The following is a 15,905-nucleotide window of genomic DNA, read 5'->3' on the forward strand; positions in this document are numbered from 1 at the left end:
GCTGTTGTACTTCGTTCAGTTACGTATTACTCACCCTGTATTGTAAATGTAAGATTAATAATAGTATTATTTAGGGAAAAAACTGTTGACGATATGACTACGAGTTATGAGCAATTTAAAATATCGTAATATTTTACTCAATCATAACTCACTTTAAAATCAAAATCAAAATAAAAGCCTGCGAGTTTCACACTAAAGCTAACTTGATATAATTGATTCTATAGAATGTAGACGTGTAAAGTGTCAACACAAATGCGAGGGTGAAATTGACAACGCATTCATATTGTAATACTCGTGTGACACGATTGATTTAATAATTTTAGAAGCATCTATAGATGTTTTTGCTGCAGGTTGTCTACGCATATTATAACATTATGTACTGTACATTGCGAAACAGGTTCGATCGTTTCACCCGCTGCAGACCGTTGTAATAAATTAACCATGTCTTAACCTACCCGATGAAGATTTATTTTGTCTAGATCTTTTTATGATATTTTGCGCGTGTTTATAAAATAGTAATATATGTGACTGGAGGCTATCGTACGACAGCTCGTCCAGTTAAGACAACGACGATATTATATAACTATTTAATGTTATACATTTTATCGTTTTCTTCGCATAAATCTAGTGAAGGGCTAGAGTGATAGAGATATGCCGATTAGTCGCATTATTACTAGTGCATCGTTTTTTAATTCAGTTAGGTTGAGTCAATCCAGCATGTGAGAAGTTATGAGGGGTACGCAAAAAAAAATATACCTAATGGCTGAAAAATGGAATTTGATTTATTATACACATATATTTATATGCGATCTATCATGCATTGATTAAAAATTAAAACTGTAAATCCAAATTTCTGTATAAGTCTAATTATAAATTCAAATTATAATATATCATTATAGGTGGCGAGTATCCTCTGATCTTTGAATAAAATAGAGCAGTGGTGAGACTGGTGAGAGGTCAAGGTGTGCGTAAATGAAAAATGTTGAGAAATTTTAATCTAGTGCATGAATATGGTTATAATATTATATCTTCATTGCGATTAATACCATATTATACATAAGTATATGCGTTATCGTACCACGATATTTAAAATGATTGTTTTGACTTCGTCTTTATTGTGTGTCAGAAATTAACTTAAAATATCAAGGATAGACAAGCTAACGATTTATAGCTCGTAATATTATTGAGTTATTTTATATTTTTAGAATAATTAGAGACACGCGCTTATGATAGACACAAACTGGTAATTAATTTAATTAATGTACATTTTCAAATTTTCTAGCATCAATTCTTAAACGTTTTAATTATCCTAAATTAATAATATTTAAATTAACTTATGTGTTACTTAACACGTTTATTATAATATATACCTTTGTATATTTTGTTAAAGAAGTAATTTAAAAGGTTGATAAATTATTTCATAAATAAGTTGTATGGGAGATAGTTGACTTTAAGTTTTAATTTGTTAATGCCCAGTCTTGATTAATACTCATAGTTATAATAAAAAACGTACACCTTTATATAATATTAAACCTTTCGTAAACACAATTGTTTTCTATTCGTTCTCATGCTATCTGCTGTTTTCGGACGCACGGGCACAAGCTCGGGAATGGTATATGATTGTTAAGACGACCAGAACTGTTAATTAGACATATAGCAGCTAACAAAATGATTGACGCATAAAATAAGTATAAAAATAATAATAATCCTCACAAAAGGAATGAAAAAGAACGCGCTCGTAGTAATATTTATCTATAATATAATACACGAGTATAATGTATACTTATCTGTGATGTATTTTTTTTTTTATAGTTCAAAAACCGTTCCAACAAGTTACGTTAATACATAATAATAATGTAATAAAAATTTGTATCTATTGTATGTACTTAGCTACTACCTACCTATGTAATAAATGCTCGTCAGTTAGGTATATTATATTATTATTATGTCTTCTGACGGTGTAAATTTTTTTCGTTCGTGATGTGTCTCGGTGCAGCATAATGACGATGTCGCGAGTTCTCGCTGCAGGTGGTCACTGCATTTAGAAAATCAAGACCCATGAGTATCTAATATTATTGTTATACAAGTACCACGAATAAACCTACTTTCTGTCGATCCGTAAATATTAAAATAATAATATTACAACGAACGTCTGTCCTGTAAATTCTATTCCCGTGGAGGTGATGGAAATATACTATTACATAATAATATGTAGTTGTGCGTTGTCATTGTTTAGGTACTCATTTTGGTTTTGTCGCTGACAGTTAGATAAAACTATTTTATGACGAGACGAAAAAAAAATCGAAGTATATATACTATAGGAATAACATAGTAACTACAACCGGTATAAGTAAAGAACGAACTAACATAAGTTTCTAAAAAAAACAACAACAATAATGAAATGTATTTTTTATACAAATGTTCATATATGTTTTCAAATTATTATTTTTAAATCACGCAGATACTAATAATGTATAAAAATTTAATAGTTTAATTTTTTAGTATTTTTTATGCAAAATATATTCCAAAACTAAAATATAATTCATGGTAATATTGATCATTTCACTAGGTGATAATATAAATTGTCTACTCTTATATTCGTATTATAATATGTATTTATGTCCGACGCGAACTTTTTGTTTGCATTCGCAATAAAAGTGGTTGTATATTATAATAAACAAAAACTATCCGTATACCACGCATAACTATATAATAACACCATTTAATATCATAGAAACGATTGTACGATATAATAATAAATACACAATTTGAAATAGACCACAAATCGCCGCTTTCCATCGTTAAAAAGGAAAACGCTAACTCCGCGTAAATTTGAAACGTAATGTATTCGAAATGTGATAATTATAATTATATAAATAATACATCATCGTGTTTATATGCCAATTATTATTATCATAATCATTTATTATGTAGTACATCAGTGCGCACACATAACGTACACCCAAATATTAGAAATGAACAATTTTTAGTATGTTTTCCATCATAAAATATTGTGATGTTAATAACTAAAAATATTTAAATATTTTAATGAGCTAAAAACTAAATATGTATTAATAATTAATTAATTTACAATATTTTTTATAATAAAATTTGTTTAGAAAACAAAAAGTTGAAACGAATCGTTTTCATAAAATAATAAAATAAAAAACAGATCTCTTATAAAATTTAGTGTTTGTAACGTATAGTTCATAGAATTTTAGCAACTATATTATATACTATTTACTTATTTAAATTAAATGTATCTTCAAGCTTATTTCTTCTAAAACCGTTTTTATATTATCATTCATCATAAATATTTTAAATTAAAAAGTATCTATAAGTTATAGGTTAAACTAAAAGCTCATAAACATTCTCGATAATTCATTTTCATTTTAAAAATTGTAGAAAACCCATATAGAACTATAACATGTTGTCTTTGTATACGAAAATTGTGTAAAAAATAAAAAAAAATTAATAATAACCATCACCCAGTATATAATACATTATACGTAGATAATAATATTGAACTCGAAGGTGTTGCACCAATATAGATAATAATATAAGTAATACAAGAAATTATATATATACTTTTTTTCTCGATTAATTTTTCCATTCCGATTTCTGCAACGGTTCGTGCAATTTGGGTCAACGTCAATACGCAGTGCGTATTGTATATTATTTCGAATGGTCAAGAGAGAAGGGAGGGAGAAATAGTATTATCATTTCGTTCGTTGTCAAGATAATTTATGGTGCATACGTACGTATTATAAAAAAATATGTATTTCGCGTAATTAGATAGACGCAAAAAACGAAATCGCTCGCGCCTGGTCATTAAGGATTTATCATATATATATATACCTTTTTCGTGTTAACTACATAATAATTTAACGCGGGTACATGCACTCGTTAACACCAATATATATAACGTCGTTATAATAATAATTTACGCTCTCGATTTTTTCGGCTCTATAAATTTTATTGCGCTTGTATAATATGTATAAATGAGTAATGTATATATAATAATTAATTATTTAAATCAATGTTGTTAATTGATAGGTATTTGTTTACTATCGTCCGAACTTTTCGCGTGGTTTGACGATGATCTTTTGTACAACCCATCACATTCATTTCTGTAGCCGATCGTTTCCAAAAACAAACGTCGTTCGCAGTCAGACTATATAATTATATATTTATATGTTGTAATTAAGTTTGGATTAAAAAATAATTTTAGCCCCAAAACAATAGAGTCTTAATGGGCTTCTTTTAATAATACTAGTCATAGTAATATAATATTATAAGCCTGACTTCACGTCACCGATTTTTACTAACTAAAAAACCTAGCAATATATTATTGAAATTTATAATTTAATACATTTTGAAATTTCTATTGAATGTGTGCTCTTCTCCTTTCAATTTGGTAAAAATTAATCATAGTATTATAAGAAATCATAGCGATAACCCTATAATCGTAAATTGTTATTAACATTTATGTAAACTGTACAGATTTCAATTGGTCGCGTCAATAGGAGATTAAAAAAAAAAAAAAATGTCAAAAGAAAAATCCAATTGAACGTGATTTCCGAGATATTTATCTCATAAATCTCATGCAGAAACTGCATGTTTTATAGAAACGTAAATTATATACATATACATATAATGGTGGTTTAAGTAAGAAAAACGTAATAAATAAACTAAATATAACAACATTGAGCGTCAAACTATATAAACATAATATATAAGTATATAACAGTAACAATTGTATAATAGGTTATTATAGTTTACAAACCAGTAATTTTGTCCTTAAATATATGTGTTATAATCGTTATGAGACATTTTTTCATAGGGCTACTAAAAAAAATCACTACAGAAAAAAAAATCGTCCTATTATTATTACATTTTTATATGTAGAAGTTTAAACGAAAAATTTTTACAACGATAATAATAATGTTAATTGCAAGAAGGCATTAAATCTACAGTAAGTGGTAGGTACACTTAGGTTTTAAACATCAGTGTTGTTATTAATGATTTATATAAAGCAAAATCGTCGATTATCATCGATAGTCGTTGAATCGTATAAACAGTGCAATATTAAAAAAAAAAAGATTAAAAAAAAATAACAGTTTATTAAACACCGTTTAAATTCACAACACGACGATGCTTTGTATTTTAACTGAAAAATTGCGGAAAAAACTCTTTTAAATAGATATCTTAAATCTTAATTATTGTAGGTGATGAGATCTGTTGAAACGCGACATTTTACCAGCTGGTACGTTTTGTTCTGATAACAAATACCTTTATTTTACGTAGTATGTAAAATGATAAAACGTTTTTGAAGGCAACGAATTATTATCTAATGCCTTAAATGTTTAGTATGTAATGATGTTTCCGGAATTTAGCAACGGACTTCGGTATTTATGTATTTAACGTAATAAGATATTTAACGCATTTTTTTTACTCTAAATAAAAATATATTAATAATACTAGTCATTTGAATGTTTATTCTGAATGTGTTATTTTATGTCCTGAGTATCTGTCTGACGGCACGAACGGATTATTACGCGCAGTTTTCGATTTGTCATTTTCATTATTATGATCATTTTGTTTCTTTTATTTGGTCCGTTATATGTTTTTAAACGTGTACAGGTGTAATAATGGTGTTATTGTTATATATTTTTATAATACACTTGGGAGCAGCGAACGGTTCGTAACAATAAAATAATACACAAATCATTATTAAATTATTACGTGGTTCAGGACTGTATTAAATATATATATATGTATTATTATATACTGAGCTGTTGTTACAATTATTTTCATTTTCACTTTTCTTTTTCTGAATGATTTTTACAGCATAAAGCTTTTATCTTTTTTGCTCTCAATGCAATATATATATATGTATATGTTTGCGCGTGTTTCTATGCTCACAGTCTACTTTCCTCCATTACGCCCCGTTATTAATCTTTAACCCGGCAATGGATTTTTCGACTTAGTTGCAATCGCGTGAGCATAATATACAGAAATAAAACAATTGTTTATAATTGTGCAACTACTGCAGTTTCTCTTAGTGAACAAGTCACATGAAATTATTGCGTATGCAATATGTATTTTGCTTTTAAACTGTATATTATTATCACCATAATCACTGAACAGTGTAAATAAAAATGCAGGTTTTGAATATTTTTACATTTGTTAAAATCTTCTCTCTGTGTATCATTTTAATATCGTATAATTTTGTTGGGTGGTTAAGCGGAATTTATTTTCGGAAATACGATCGCGTTTCTGGGTGAGGAGTATAATAAATGTAATATTTAGGTGATTAGCTTCCATTTCGTATCAAAAACTCAAGAAATTTACGTTAAACGGAATATGGCTGTCTTAGATTGTCGAGTACGTATATGAAAAATTTTACCCCATAATATTATGAAATACTGCAGGAAAAAATTTCAAATAATACACCAATCGGAAAATCGGTTTTGATCCACAAACAACAGCAATGGAAAAAAGGCTGGTTTACCACATTTGTATGCAATTAAGCGATAAAAATATTATGAACGTTTATTGGATTAGGATCTCGCATACGACTGATATTTTTCACATAATCAGTTCAACTACAGGGCGTAAAAAAAAATTTGCAAAAGTGATACGCACTCGCGTGCGATTAACGTCGTGCTAGAATTAATGTACGTGTCGAATCGGTTAATTGCGATAAAGCTAAATTAACAATCGCGATCATATAATAATAGACACGCGTGAACGCACGTGTATATCAATGAACGGGATAGGTATTATTTCGATAAATCGATCGTTTATAATAAGCATCATCAGTGGCGTCGACGAATTCGCTACGATCGCTCATCCGTCTACATTAACATTATTATAATGATTGCGTGCAGGTGTCATATTTACAAGTTCTTTACTCAGGCACGGTGGCCAATGGCCATGTTATTTGTCTTAGCTAGACTTCCAAATACTTCAATACATTAATGAAAAACAAAAACACAATTTAATTCTTTATTGCATCATATAATAATATAAGGTCTTATCTGGAACGTCCAAGTCAAAATATTTAGGCTTCAAACTTTTTCTATTATTTATAATATTTCTATATCGTTTAAAAATAAGAACACAAAATTGATTAATGTGCTATAGTAAAAATGACCAAAAAATTTTAGATTGAAGTGCGTTAATCAGGAATAATTCAGCGAAAGTGATTACTTTTATCGGTGTATGCAAAATCCCCCGTCGTTTTTATCACCTATTTATTATAGAGCAGTCGAACATCCGCGAATAGTGTTCGTTTTGGCCGTATGTTATCGTCCCGTGTTCGTCCATATTTTTGAATTTGTATATCACATATATTATATAGATCGTCGCTACCGTCATTATAAAACCGACCAAGTGTATAATATAATAATAATAATATGTGGTGCGGTGGCGGAACAATGGGTCTCTGGGCGGGGCGCCGAAGGGAGGTGTATATATAATAATACGAGCTCGGTGAAAGTGTCCGCCCGGACTGGGTCAGTGTTGCATAATAATAACGCTGCGCTCGCGTCCTTGTTGTTCTAGATTCACGCGCGCTCTATAAATATATATATATATATATATTCATGTAAAAATATAATACATTCGCACTCATATATTTTTTTCTACCTGTCTGGGTGTGCGGTGCAGTGGAGTGGCGCGACAGACGTGCAAACTGAGATGCCGCCGCAGTTGCAATATCGTATGTTATGCGTGTATGCCTACACTATTTTAATACAATATTATTGTGGTATTCGGGTGCGCGCCAAACGTAGTCTCGAGTCTGCAACAGACTTGTGGTAGAGGTTGTGGCGTTTACGTATCACCCGACCGTTGCTCAACGCTATAATAGTCATTATTATTATTGCGAACGTACACTGCGTTGATGATAAAAAGTAAAAACGAACCGCGGTCGACGCCGACGCAAGAAATGCTACCGCGGCACCGCCACCGTTCTGGCAGTTGAGAAATCTCGACGTGAAACCGTCGGCTAGCCACAATTTATCATTGTCTTATATGCCGCAGTAGCACTCCCCGTCGCATACACGCCATTATATTGTTATAATAACTGTTATAAAGTACTTAATGAATATAATAAAACGACTGGTCAAAAACATTAGCCGGAGGGCTGCTCAAAGTTTTAAATCATTTTTTTTTCTGTTCATGAAAGCTTCCTACTTGCCCCTGCTCAACGCACACTAATAATAATAATAATAATAATAAAATAAAGGTTCCAACCAAAGCCCAAAACGAACCGTATGAATATGACGAGAAATAGAACGCGAACTAGTTATTACCGCTTTTAGCGATTGGCACACTAATTACAATCTTATTATTATAACGATTGTATGAAATTAATATGCTATCAGTATTGTTGATCGCGGCGAAATAAAACCAATAACTGAGAGAGGTCTTTCAACATGATAATAATGTATCTCCTAGTAATAATAATATTACCGGTAATGATTTGGCGTTTTTGTGCTCGGACACGTGTGTGGGCCGATGACGATAAATAATAACAAAAGTTCATAATACATAGTATGTATAATATTATTATAATACATAACAGTGTTGTAGGTCGGAGTATAAAAATTAATATTTTGCTTGTTTCTATTATTATTATTTTTACACTATTTCGGTTGAAAACTCACAGCAACAATTTATATTATTATAGTAGCCGTGATGTCTAAGCCATGGACAAAACAAAATAACAGTCTCTCCGAATAATATATAATAATATTATAATATTGCTATAGCAGCTGCTTCTGTTCAATTTGTAAAATTAATTAAAATATCCTAGATACGTCAGATAGTTTGCGCTTCCTGAAACAATATTAGTATTATTGATTATTTTATAAAGGCATTGTAAATACATTGAGTATGTTGACACTTTAATTAAATACATAAAAAAAAAAAAATATTATTTTATTATTATGTATTATTATGCGATTTTAACGTAATAATTTAACCTCGTCCAAATTCAATATAATATTACTATGGACACCCGTTACCGTCGTTATCGGCATACGATGACTAGCATGAAATCGTAGCAGGTTAGGTACATATTTATATTTATTTCGATAATTTTCAAACGCGGTTTGGGTCGTCAAGTTCAGAAGATTCGTCACATTGTCTACATTAACATTAGATATCGCGTTTAGATTCATCATACATAATATATTATTAATATAATATGATAAATTGTACACGTAATTTCGTGCGATAGAAATCGTCTTCGTGTATCATAATAATTATATACACTATAAAAACGTCTACCGCCAACTCACTGCCGACGACATTACGAAATAAAAATAGTCGTTGCCTCTCGAGGTCTTATCATTAGTATTATTTACGAGTAGCGTATTAAACATAACTAAAAAACGCGACAAACATTAAACCCTATAAAATTACTATAAATAATTTTATAACATTTGGGTAGGTACACATTATAAATAACGAACATTTAATAAAATTAATCATTTTTAACTGCACTCACACATCATGTCAAACAAAAATCACGATACCTAGTATTAAACAACTATTGTTACTTACCTTGATTTTGCTAACTTTGTGAAGTTCAACTAAAAAAAACCGATTACAATCATCAATGCTAAATAGATAATTGATTTGGAGGTTTAATTTTTCTAAAAACAGATACACGCTTTATATGCTATATAAAATTAATAATAATGCAATTTGTGTTTTAGAATTGGCGTAAATGGTTTCGACAACCCGATGCGGGATCCAAAGACCGAAGAAGTAAAAAAGCTAGTGGGCCTAGTGAGTGAAAAAGAAAATACATAACAATATTTTTAATTTTATATTAATATATAAAGAACCGCATTAACTGTCATCACGTGTTTCACGTAGGGTGTCAAAGTGAAAATGGACGATCAAGGAAACATTCTCGTGAAAAGGCTGTCCGGAAAGAACGTGTACGTAAAGAGCATATCGAACGCCGGCGAAGAGACTAGCATCGGGGCAGACGTGCTCAAATTACCCAACTACTGTCTGGAGAATGATAAACCGGTTAAGGTTAGTGTATTACAATATATAGTATAATAGTAATTCATATATTTATCGCATATATTATGTGTCACGTGATAATAGTTTGTTATTTTTATACCATGGCATATCCGACCACGGTGCGCGTGGTTCAATCCCTGCGGATCTATCTATATCGTATAAAAATGTTTTGAATATTTTATATTTTTTATCTTTTGATAATATGATATACTATTGTCGTGGTAATAAAAAAAATAAATAAAAATATTTTTATTAATTGTATACTTTGAACTTAGAAATGAGAAGATGCAAGAATATCTAGTAGTGACATATTATACTTCTTAAAATTGACTCCTCGAATAATGCATTCATAAACAATAATTATTATAGTTTATGTATAGTACGCATCACAAATCATTATTTTAAAAATAATAAAAATCTCGAAAATCGGGTAGCTTTTGCGGCCCGACTGTTCGACAGTAGCCTTGTAGGAATATAACACGTATATCGGACTCAGAAAACATAGTATTATCACATCAAATGGCTTCCTATACCAACAATATTTACATACGGGTGGCGGTCAGACATTGTTCAATAGATACAGTAAAAAAAAAAAAAAAAAATAATGATAAAAAAATTAAAAAAAAAAAATTCACTGCATTTGCAATGTGTACTGCTGTAGCAGCGGCCGATATACTTACGCCGTACTTCGCTTTGCCATTTACCGCATTATTATTATTATTATTATTATTATTGCTGTTAATATTATTTACGGTCGGTCAGCATGTGTATATTACATACATATATAACGTATACAAGTAGCTCCTGTGATGCTGCAGCAGAAGCGGTGACACAAAGTCGGTTACGACTGTTGTAGTGAAGTGTAGTGGGGTGGTGAGGGACAACATAAAGAAACGACTATCGCACCGGCTAACCGGACTAAACGAAACAAGGTGCATGTCCCCCTTTCTTCACCTCCTCACCAACAAACCCCATATGATTAGATAACACTTCGACTTTTATGCCTCCATCGCTTATATATATATATATATATATATATATACGGCTATATAACAGCAGTCGTCGTCGAGTATGCAACCTATAAATGCACAGCAGCCTGCAGTGATCGGTTAGGTTAGGTTAAGTTAGGTCAGTGCATTATTCTAATGATATAATAAATTCGCGTTCAAACAAGCTGCATTTATGTACGATTAAAAGTCTTAAAAACCACAATTTTACCATCTCAAAAACTTTGATGATAAATAATATTTTGTGTGTAGGTATATATTATCATTATTGCCGATTGGTCAGTAAGTAAGTAATAATATTGCTTATATTATGTACCATTCGACTATTCATAACAAAAATATTATTATTAATCGTATTAGGATTTTTTGTGGTGGCAGAAGGAGATGCTAGGTATAGATCAGGGGTTATCTAGTAGTCAATACTTGATTTTCCTCAATTGCTTTCTCTATAGGTAACCTAACTTAGCGAATACTTTCTTCCCCTATAGCACGTATTTTTTTCCCTTGCTGTGAATATTTACTTCACCCATAAATGTGATATAAGTATTATTGTAGTCATAAATAATTAAATGTAATTAAATAAAAATGCCTGTAATGAATTAGTAGATAAGACGTGTTTGCGTTTTACTTATATAATAGTATACAGTTTGCAGTAATAATTCAAATAATTCTCTATTGTTCATATTGATTTGATTTTAGAAAATTTTATAACAAATTTACAGCTGAATCAAGAAGTTTAATTTTGACTTACAAAACATATCCCTAATCTTTTAAATATCAAAATATTGGCCAAGTTATTAAAACATGGCTTTAAAATTAAAAATATTCCACAAAAACTTCAAAATATGTAAAATTATATGTACTATAAATTTTGATTATTCCATCAACAATGTCATAAATCGTATTTCATACATACATCGAAACATTTTAATGATTTTATAATTACATCGATTTATTTAAATTAAATTATACGTTAGTTGAAATTAATTTATGTTTTTAAGTAATGTATTAAGTTACAAAAAAAATCCGTTTTCTGATTTTTCAGTGTCATATACACTGAATAACAAGCGTAGGTATAATAAATTATAATATACTATTATTGTTGTTAAATTCTTCTCAAGATTATATCATCGATCAAAGTTCTACGTCTATTGCAAACTCTCTTTCTCTCTCTCTATCTTTATATATATATACACACACAACAAATAGGCAACGAATAAAACAATAAGACGCGGTTGTGTTTGTAATATTGCAGAAACGCATTCGGATGTGGACGTTGAACAAAATAATATGTAAATGATTTCATCAGACGGAAACCATTATTACCGCTGTGGTTCCGATATCGAATTGTACAATAGAACATTGTTTGCGCGTATTACAAGGACTCCTCTATCAATGTGAATATTATAATAATACATCATCATCATAATATTATTGTAATATATCAATATATTATATTACATCCGTTGTCCCCATACAAAATACGATACATTCTAACACTATGACACAATATTGAAATTAGCTTTTTCGATACATATTGTTTATGATATTTATCAATGTCTATCTGCGGTGGTATACACCTAACTGTGTTGATGATGAATATTTGAATAACATTATTTATGCGTCTTTGAAATTTGGCTAAGTGTTTTTGAAAAATGCAATCCCCGTGTCAAGTGCATTCCAATACTCTATGAGCTATGAGACCTAATATTTATTGAGCAGGTTTAGATAGTTTGAAAATTGTTCTTGTTTATTGGTCAAACAATTAATATACAAATTTATCAAGCATGCTCACCCCATTTTTCAATTTAAAGATTTGTTTATTCGACTTCTGATTTTTAGAGATTTTAAGTATAAATTAGTTAAAAAATATGAAGTAGTTTTTGAGATATTAAACTCTATGTATTAAGGTTTATAGGATTTAGAAGATAATATATAAGGGCGATGAAAATTTGATCATTTTAATAATTAATATTAATCTATCAACATTTAATTTTTTTTAAATAACCCAATGTAATATAAATGCTATTTTATGTTTTTATAAAATCCATTTGTACGGAGTATTATCTTTAATATAAACATTTAAAGTCATTTTTATTGAAATTTTGAATTAGGTGCATCAATATTTTAAAAACGATTTTTCGCTAAATAATCTATTATTTATTAAACTGCATTATTGAAGATAATAAAGGGGATGAGCACTAAGCATGTTTGGTGACTCACCATGTGTACATAATATTTTATTAGTTCGGCAAATACGATTTTTTTGTTCTTCGTGAGTTACACATCACCAGGTTTTCAAACAACGCCGTCTTGCTATTTTACACCGGTACCCCATACAAATTATCTCAATACACATTATGTTCCCAGAAAAACGATCGTCATTTTATACATTTATAACTATATAGAAACTTCCATAAAAAAAATAACAGCCGTATATAATATTCTGTTGCGCACGTATAGTTTTTCAAAAAAAATATACATATATATATATCAATCGTTAAAGCGACGTAGATACCGTATATATAATATATATATATAGTATAATGCGTAGGTGGTCGTCATAATAGTCATTCGTTGTCGTCGTTGTGGGGCAGTCTTTTTTTCTTTCAACTCTGACCGTACGCCACAGAATATTTTAATGTTATCAACGCATTTATATACAAAATATTTATATATATATAATATATACCTACAATCGAACCAAACGCGTAATTATAGAGGTAGCCAAGATAGGTATCGTTATGGTTTGACGCGGATACGTTTTTTTTTCACTCGTTTCGTTTTTTAACCGTCGAGATAAGCCTTTCCGCGCGAAGGTCAAAAAATACGGTCGTACTGTGAAGAGGGTTGGGATGTGTTTGGTAGAGAAAAGACAGAACAATGGTCGTTCATTTTTTTTTTTTAATTTCCCTTCTGCACGTCTTTTCTTCATTTTTTTCTTCTTTTTCGATGTACGTTTGTACCTATCTGCCTACTTATACCTACTTGCAAATATATATATATATATATATATATATATATACTATTTATCATGTCCCGCAGCTATCTATATAGGTATATATTACTTCACTGTTGCAGTCCGTCCCGAGGAGAGCGGTTCATTGAATGGTAATTCCCGATGCCCCGGTAATTAGTTCGACCACCTCTAGCGTACTTACGACAATTGTTTTCGCCGTAAACGCATTCCACAGCGGGGCCGCCACGCGCGCACACGTCGCCGCCGTAGATAAGGTGTCCATTGAAATGCGTGCGCCGGTGGTGCATTTATCTTACGCCCGGACAATATCGTACTTAGTATATTATAGTATATAGATACTGTGGATCATAGGGAGGACGTGGTAGTCGACCACGAAAAGCGGTTATTAGGCTGCACATTTATGAAACTAAAAAATATATAATATATCGTTCGTGAAAATAACATAATATATTGTAATACGATCACAATATATCATTTTTTATGTATCTATATACGATTAACAGCCATAGACTCGATATTATCACGAAAAGTTTATAATATCATTTAAATTTAAATCGTCTAATAATAATTATTACTATTATTAAAGACTATAAAACTATTAAAAAAAATATTTTATATTTTAATCTTCGAGTGTTTAGTAATAATGATTATTCTTTATTTTTTTCAGTTATTTGACATGAAAAAATTCCAACAGAACGTGTCCAGAGAATTACGCAGAGCTTACCCTGATCGCAGGCGTCTAGAATGTCAATGTTTGAGTGCTATCAGTTTCGTTAAAAACGAACCAGATATGTTGGACAGCCCTATATGGGTGTTGATCATAAACGTTGTAGCCATGGATATGCTCAAGTCGAAATTGCCACCAAGTAAGTTGTTTTTCATTGAACTATTTTTTTCTCACTCGCGTGTCTATCGTTGAGTGACGATTTGTAGTGTTGTCCTACATTTCCTGTATTCTTTTGTTTTTTACTCTTAAATATATAAGATATCTATATGTAGGCTGTAGAATGAATAGCATCAAGGGGGTAGTCGTACCATTGTTCGAAGATATTATTTAATTAATTATTTTTTTATTTTTAATACTATCATTAAATTAATCATTTTTATCTTAGAGGTATCATTAAATAATAAATTACCATCTTATGACACCGACAATAAATTATTTTATCGAATTTGAGTCGTCTGAAACCTAACTATGTATTATTATTACTATAGATATAAATGAATAATTATAAATCTATTAAATTTCAATAAACTGTATTCGATAATAATGTCGTAGTATATAATATATAGTATAATGCATAATAATATAATCGTAGAATTTTTTAGTTTTCTTCTATTCGTGCATTGACGTTCGTTAAAGTTTCCGGAAAATTTCATGACAAAATCATTGGTAACGCGTGCAATAACTAACAAATTAAAAATAATAATATTTTTATATCATATAGGAGTTTACAGACTATTATGTATACTATGACTATTATGGTCAAAGACGTTAATGTTGGAAATGGCAACATTAGCTATGTAATATCTAGTAACTTCCCTTGAAATTAAGAATTGTTGAAATTATATACGTACATTACTCGGTCATTGATATTAAATAAATTTATATCAAAGCCGTTTAAGAATCAAAAGTTGTTAATCGAAGAGAAGGGAAAATGATAAATTATGCGTATTATATGATATGGTATTTATTAAAATGTATTAATCAGAATTAAAAATGTTTTATTAGCGCATAACGAAAATGCAATGTTAATCAATAATAATTAGATACTGAATTGAATATTGTAATCTATTACATGATTATTAAATTTAACGACTAATATGTTGGCCCGAAGTTAATAGTTGTGTAATTTATGATCACAATT

At 29.9% G+C, this 15,905-nt stretch overlaps 1 protein-coding gene across 4 annotated transcripts in view; it reads left to right on the top strand.

The window, feature by feature from the left end:
- The window catches only part of LOC112601368, a 151,091-nt gene that overhangs the window by 122,898 nt on the left and 12,288 nt on the right, over nucleotides 1–15,905 (top strand). For all 4 annotated transcript variants that reach the window (XM_025348962.1, XM_025348963.1, XM_025348965.1 and 1 more), the window contains exons 4-6: nucleotides 9,732–9,804; nucleotides 9,895–10,059; nucleotides 14,705–14,903. In XM_025348962.1, coding sequence (XP_025204747.1) covers nucleotides 9,732–9,804; nucleotides 9,895–10,059; nucleotides 14,705–14,903 — 437 coding nt within the window. The remainder of the gene's footprint in view (nucleotides 1–9,731; nucleotides 9,805–9,894; nucleotides 10,060–14,704; nucleotides 14,904–15,905) is intronic.

This window comes from Melanaphis sacchari, unplaced genomic scaffold (assembly GCF_002803265.2).
Source record: "Melanaphis sacchari strain LSU unplaced genomic scaffold, SCAv2.0 Contig77_pilon_pilon, whole genome shotgun sequence".
Lineage (NCBI taxonomy): Eukaryota > Metazoa > Arthropoda > Insecta > Hemiptera > Aphididae > Melanaphis > Melanaphis sacchari.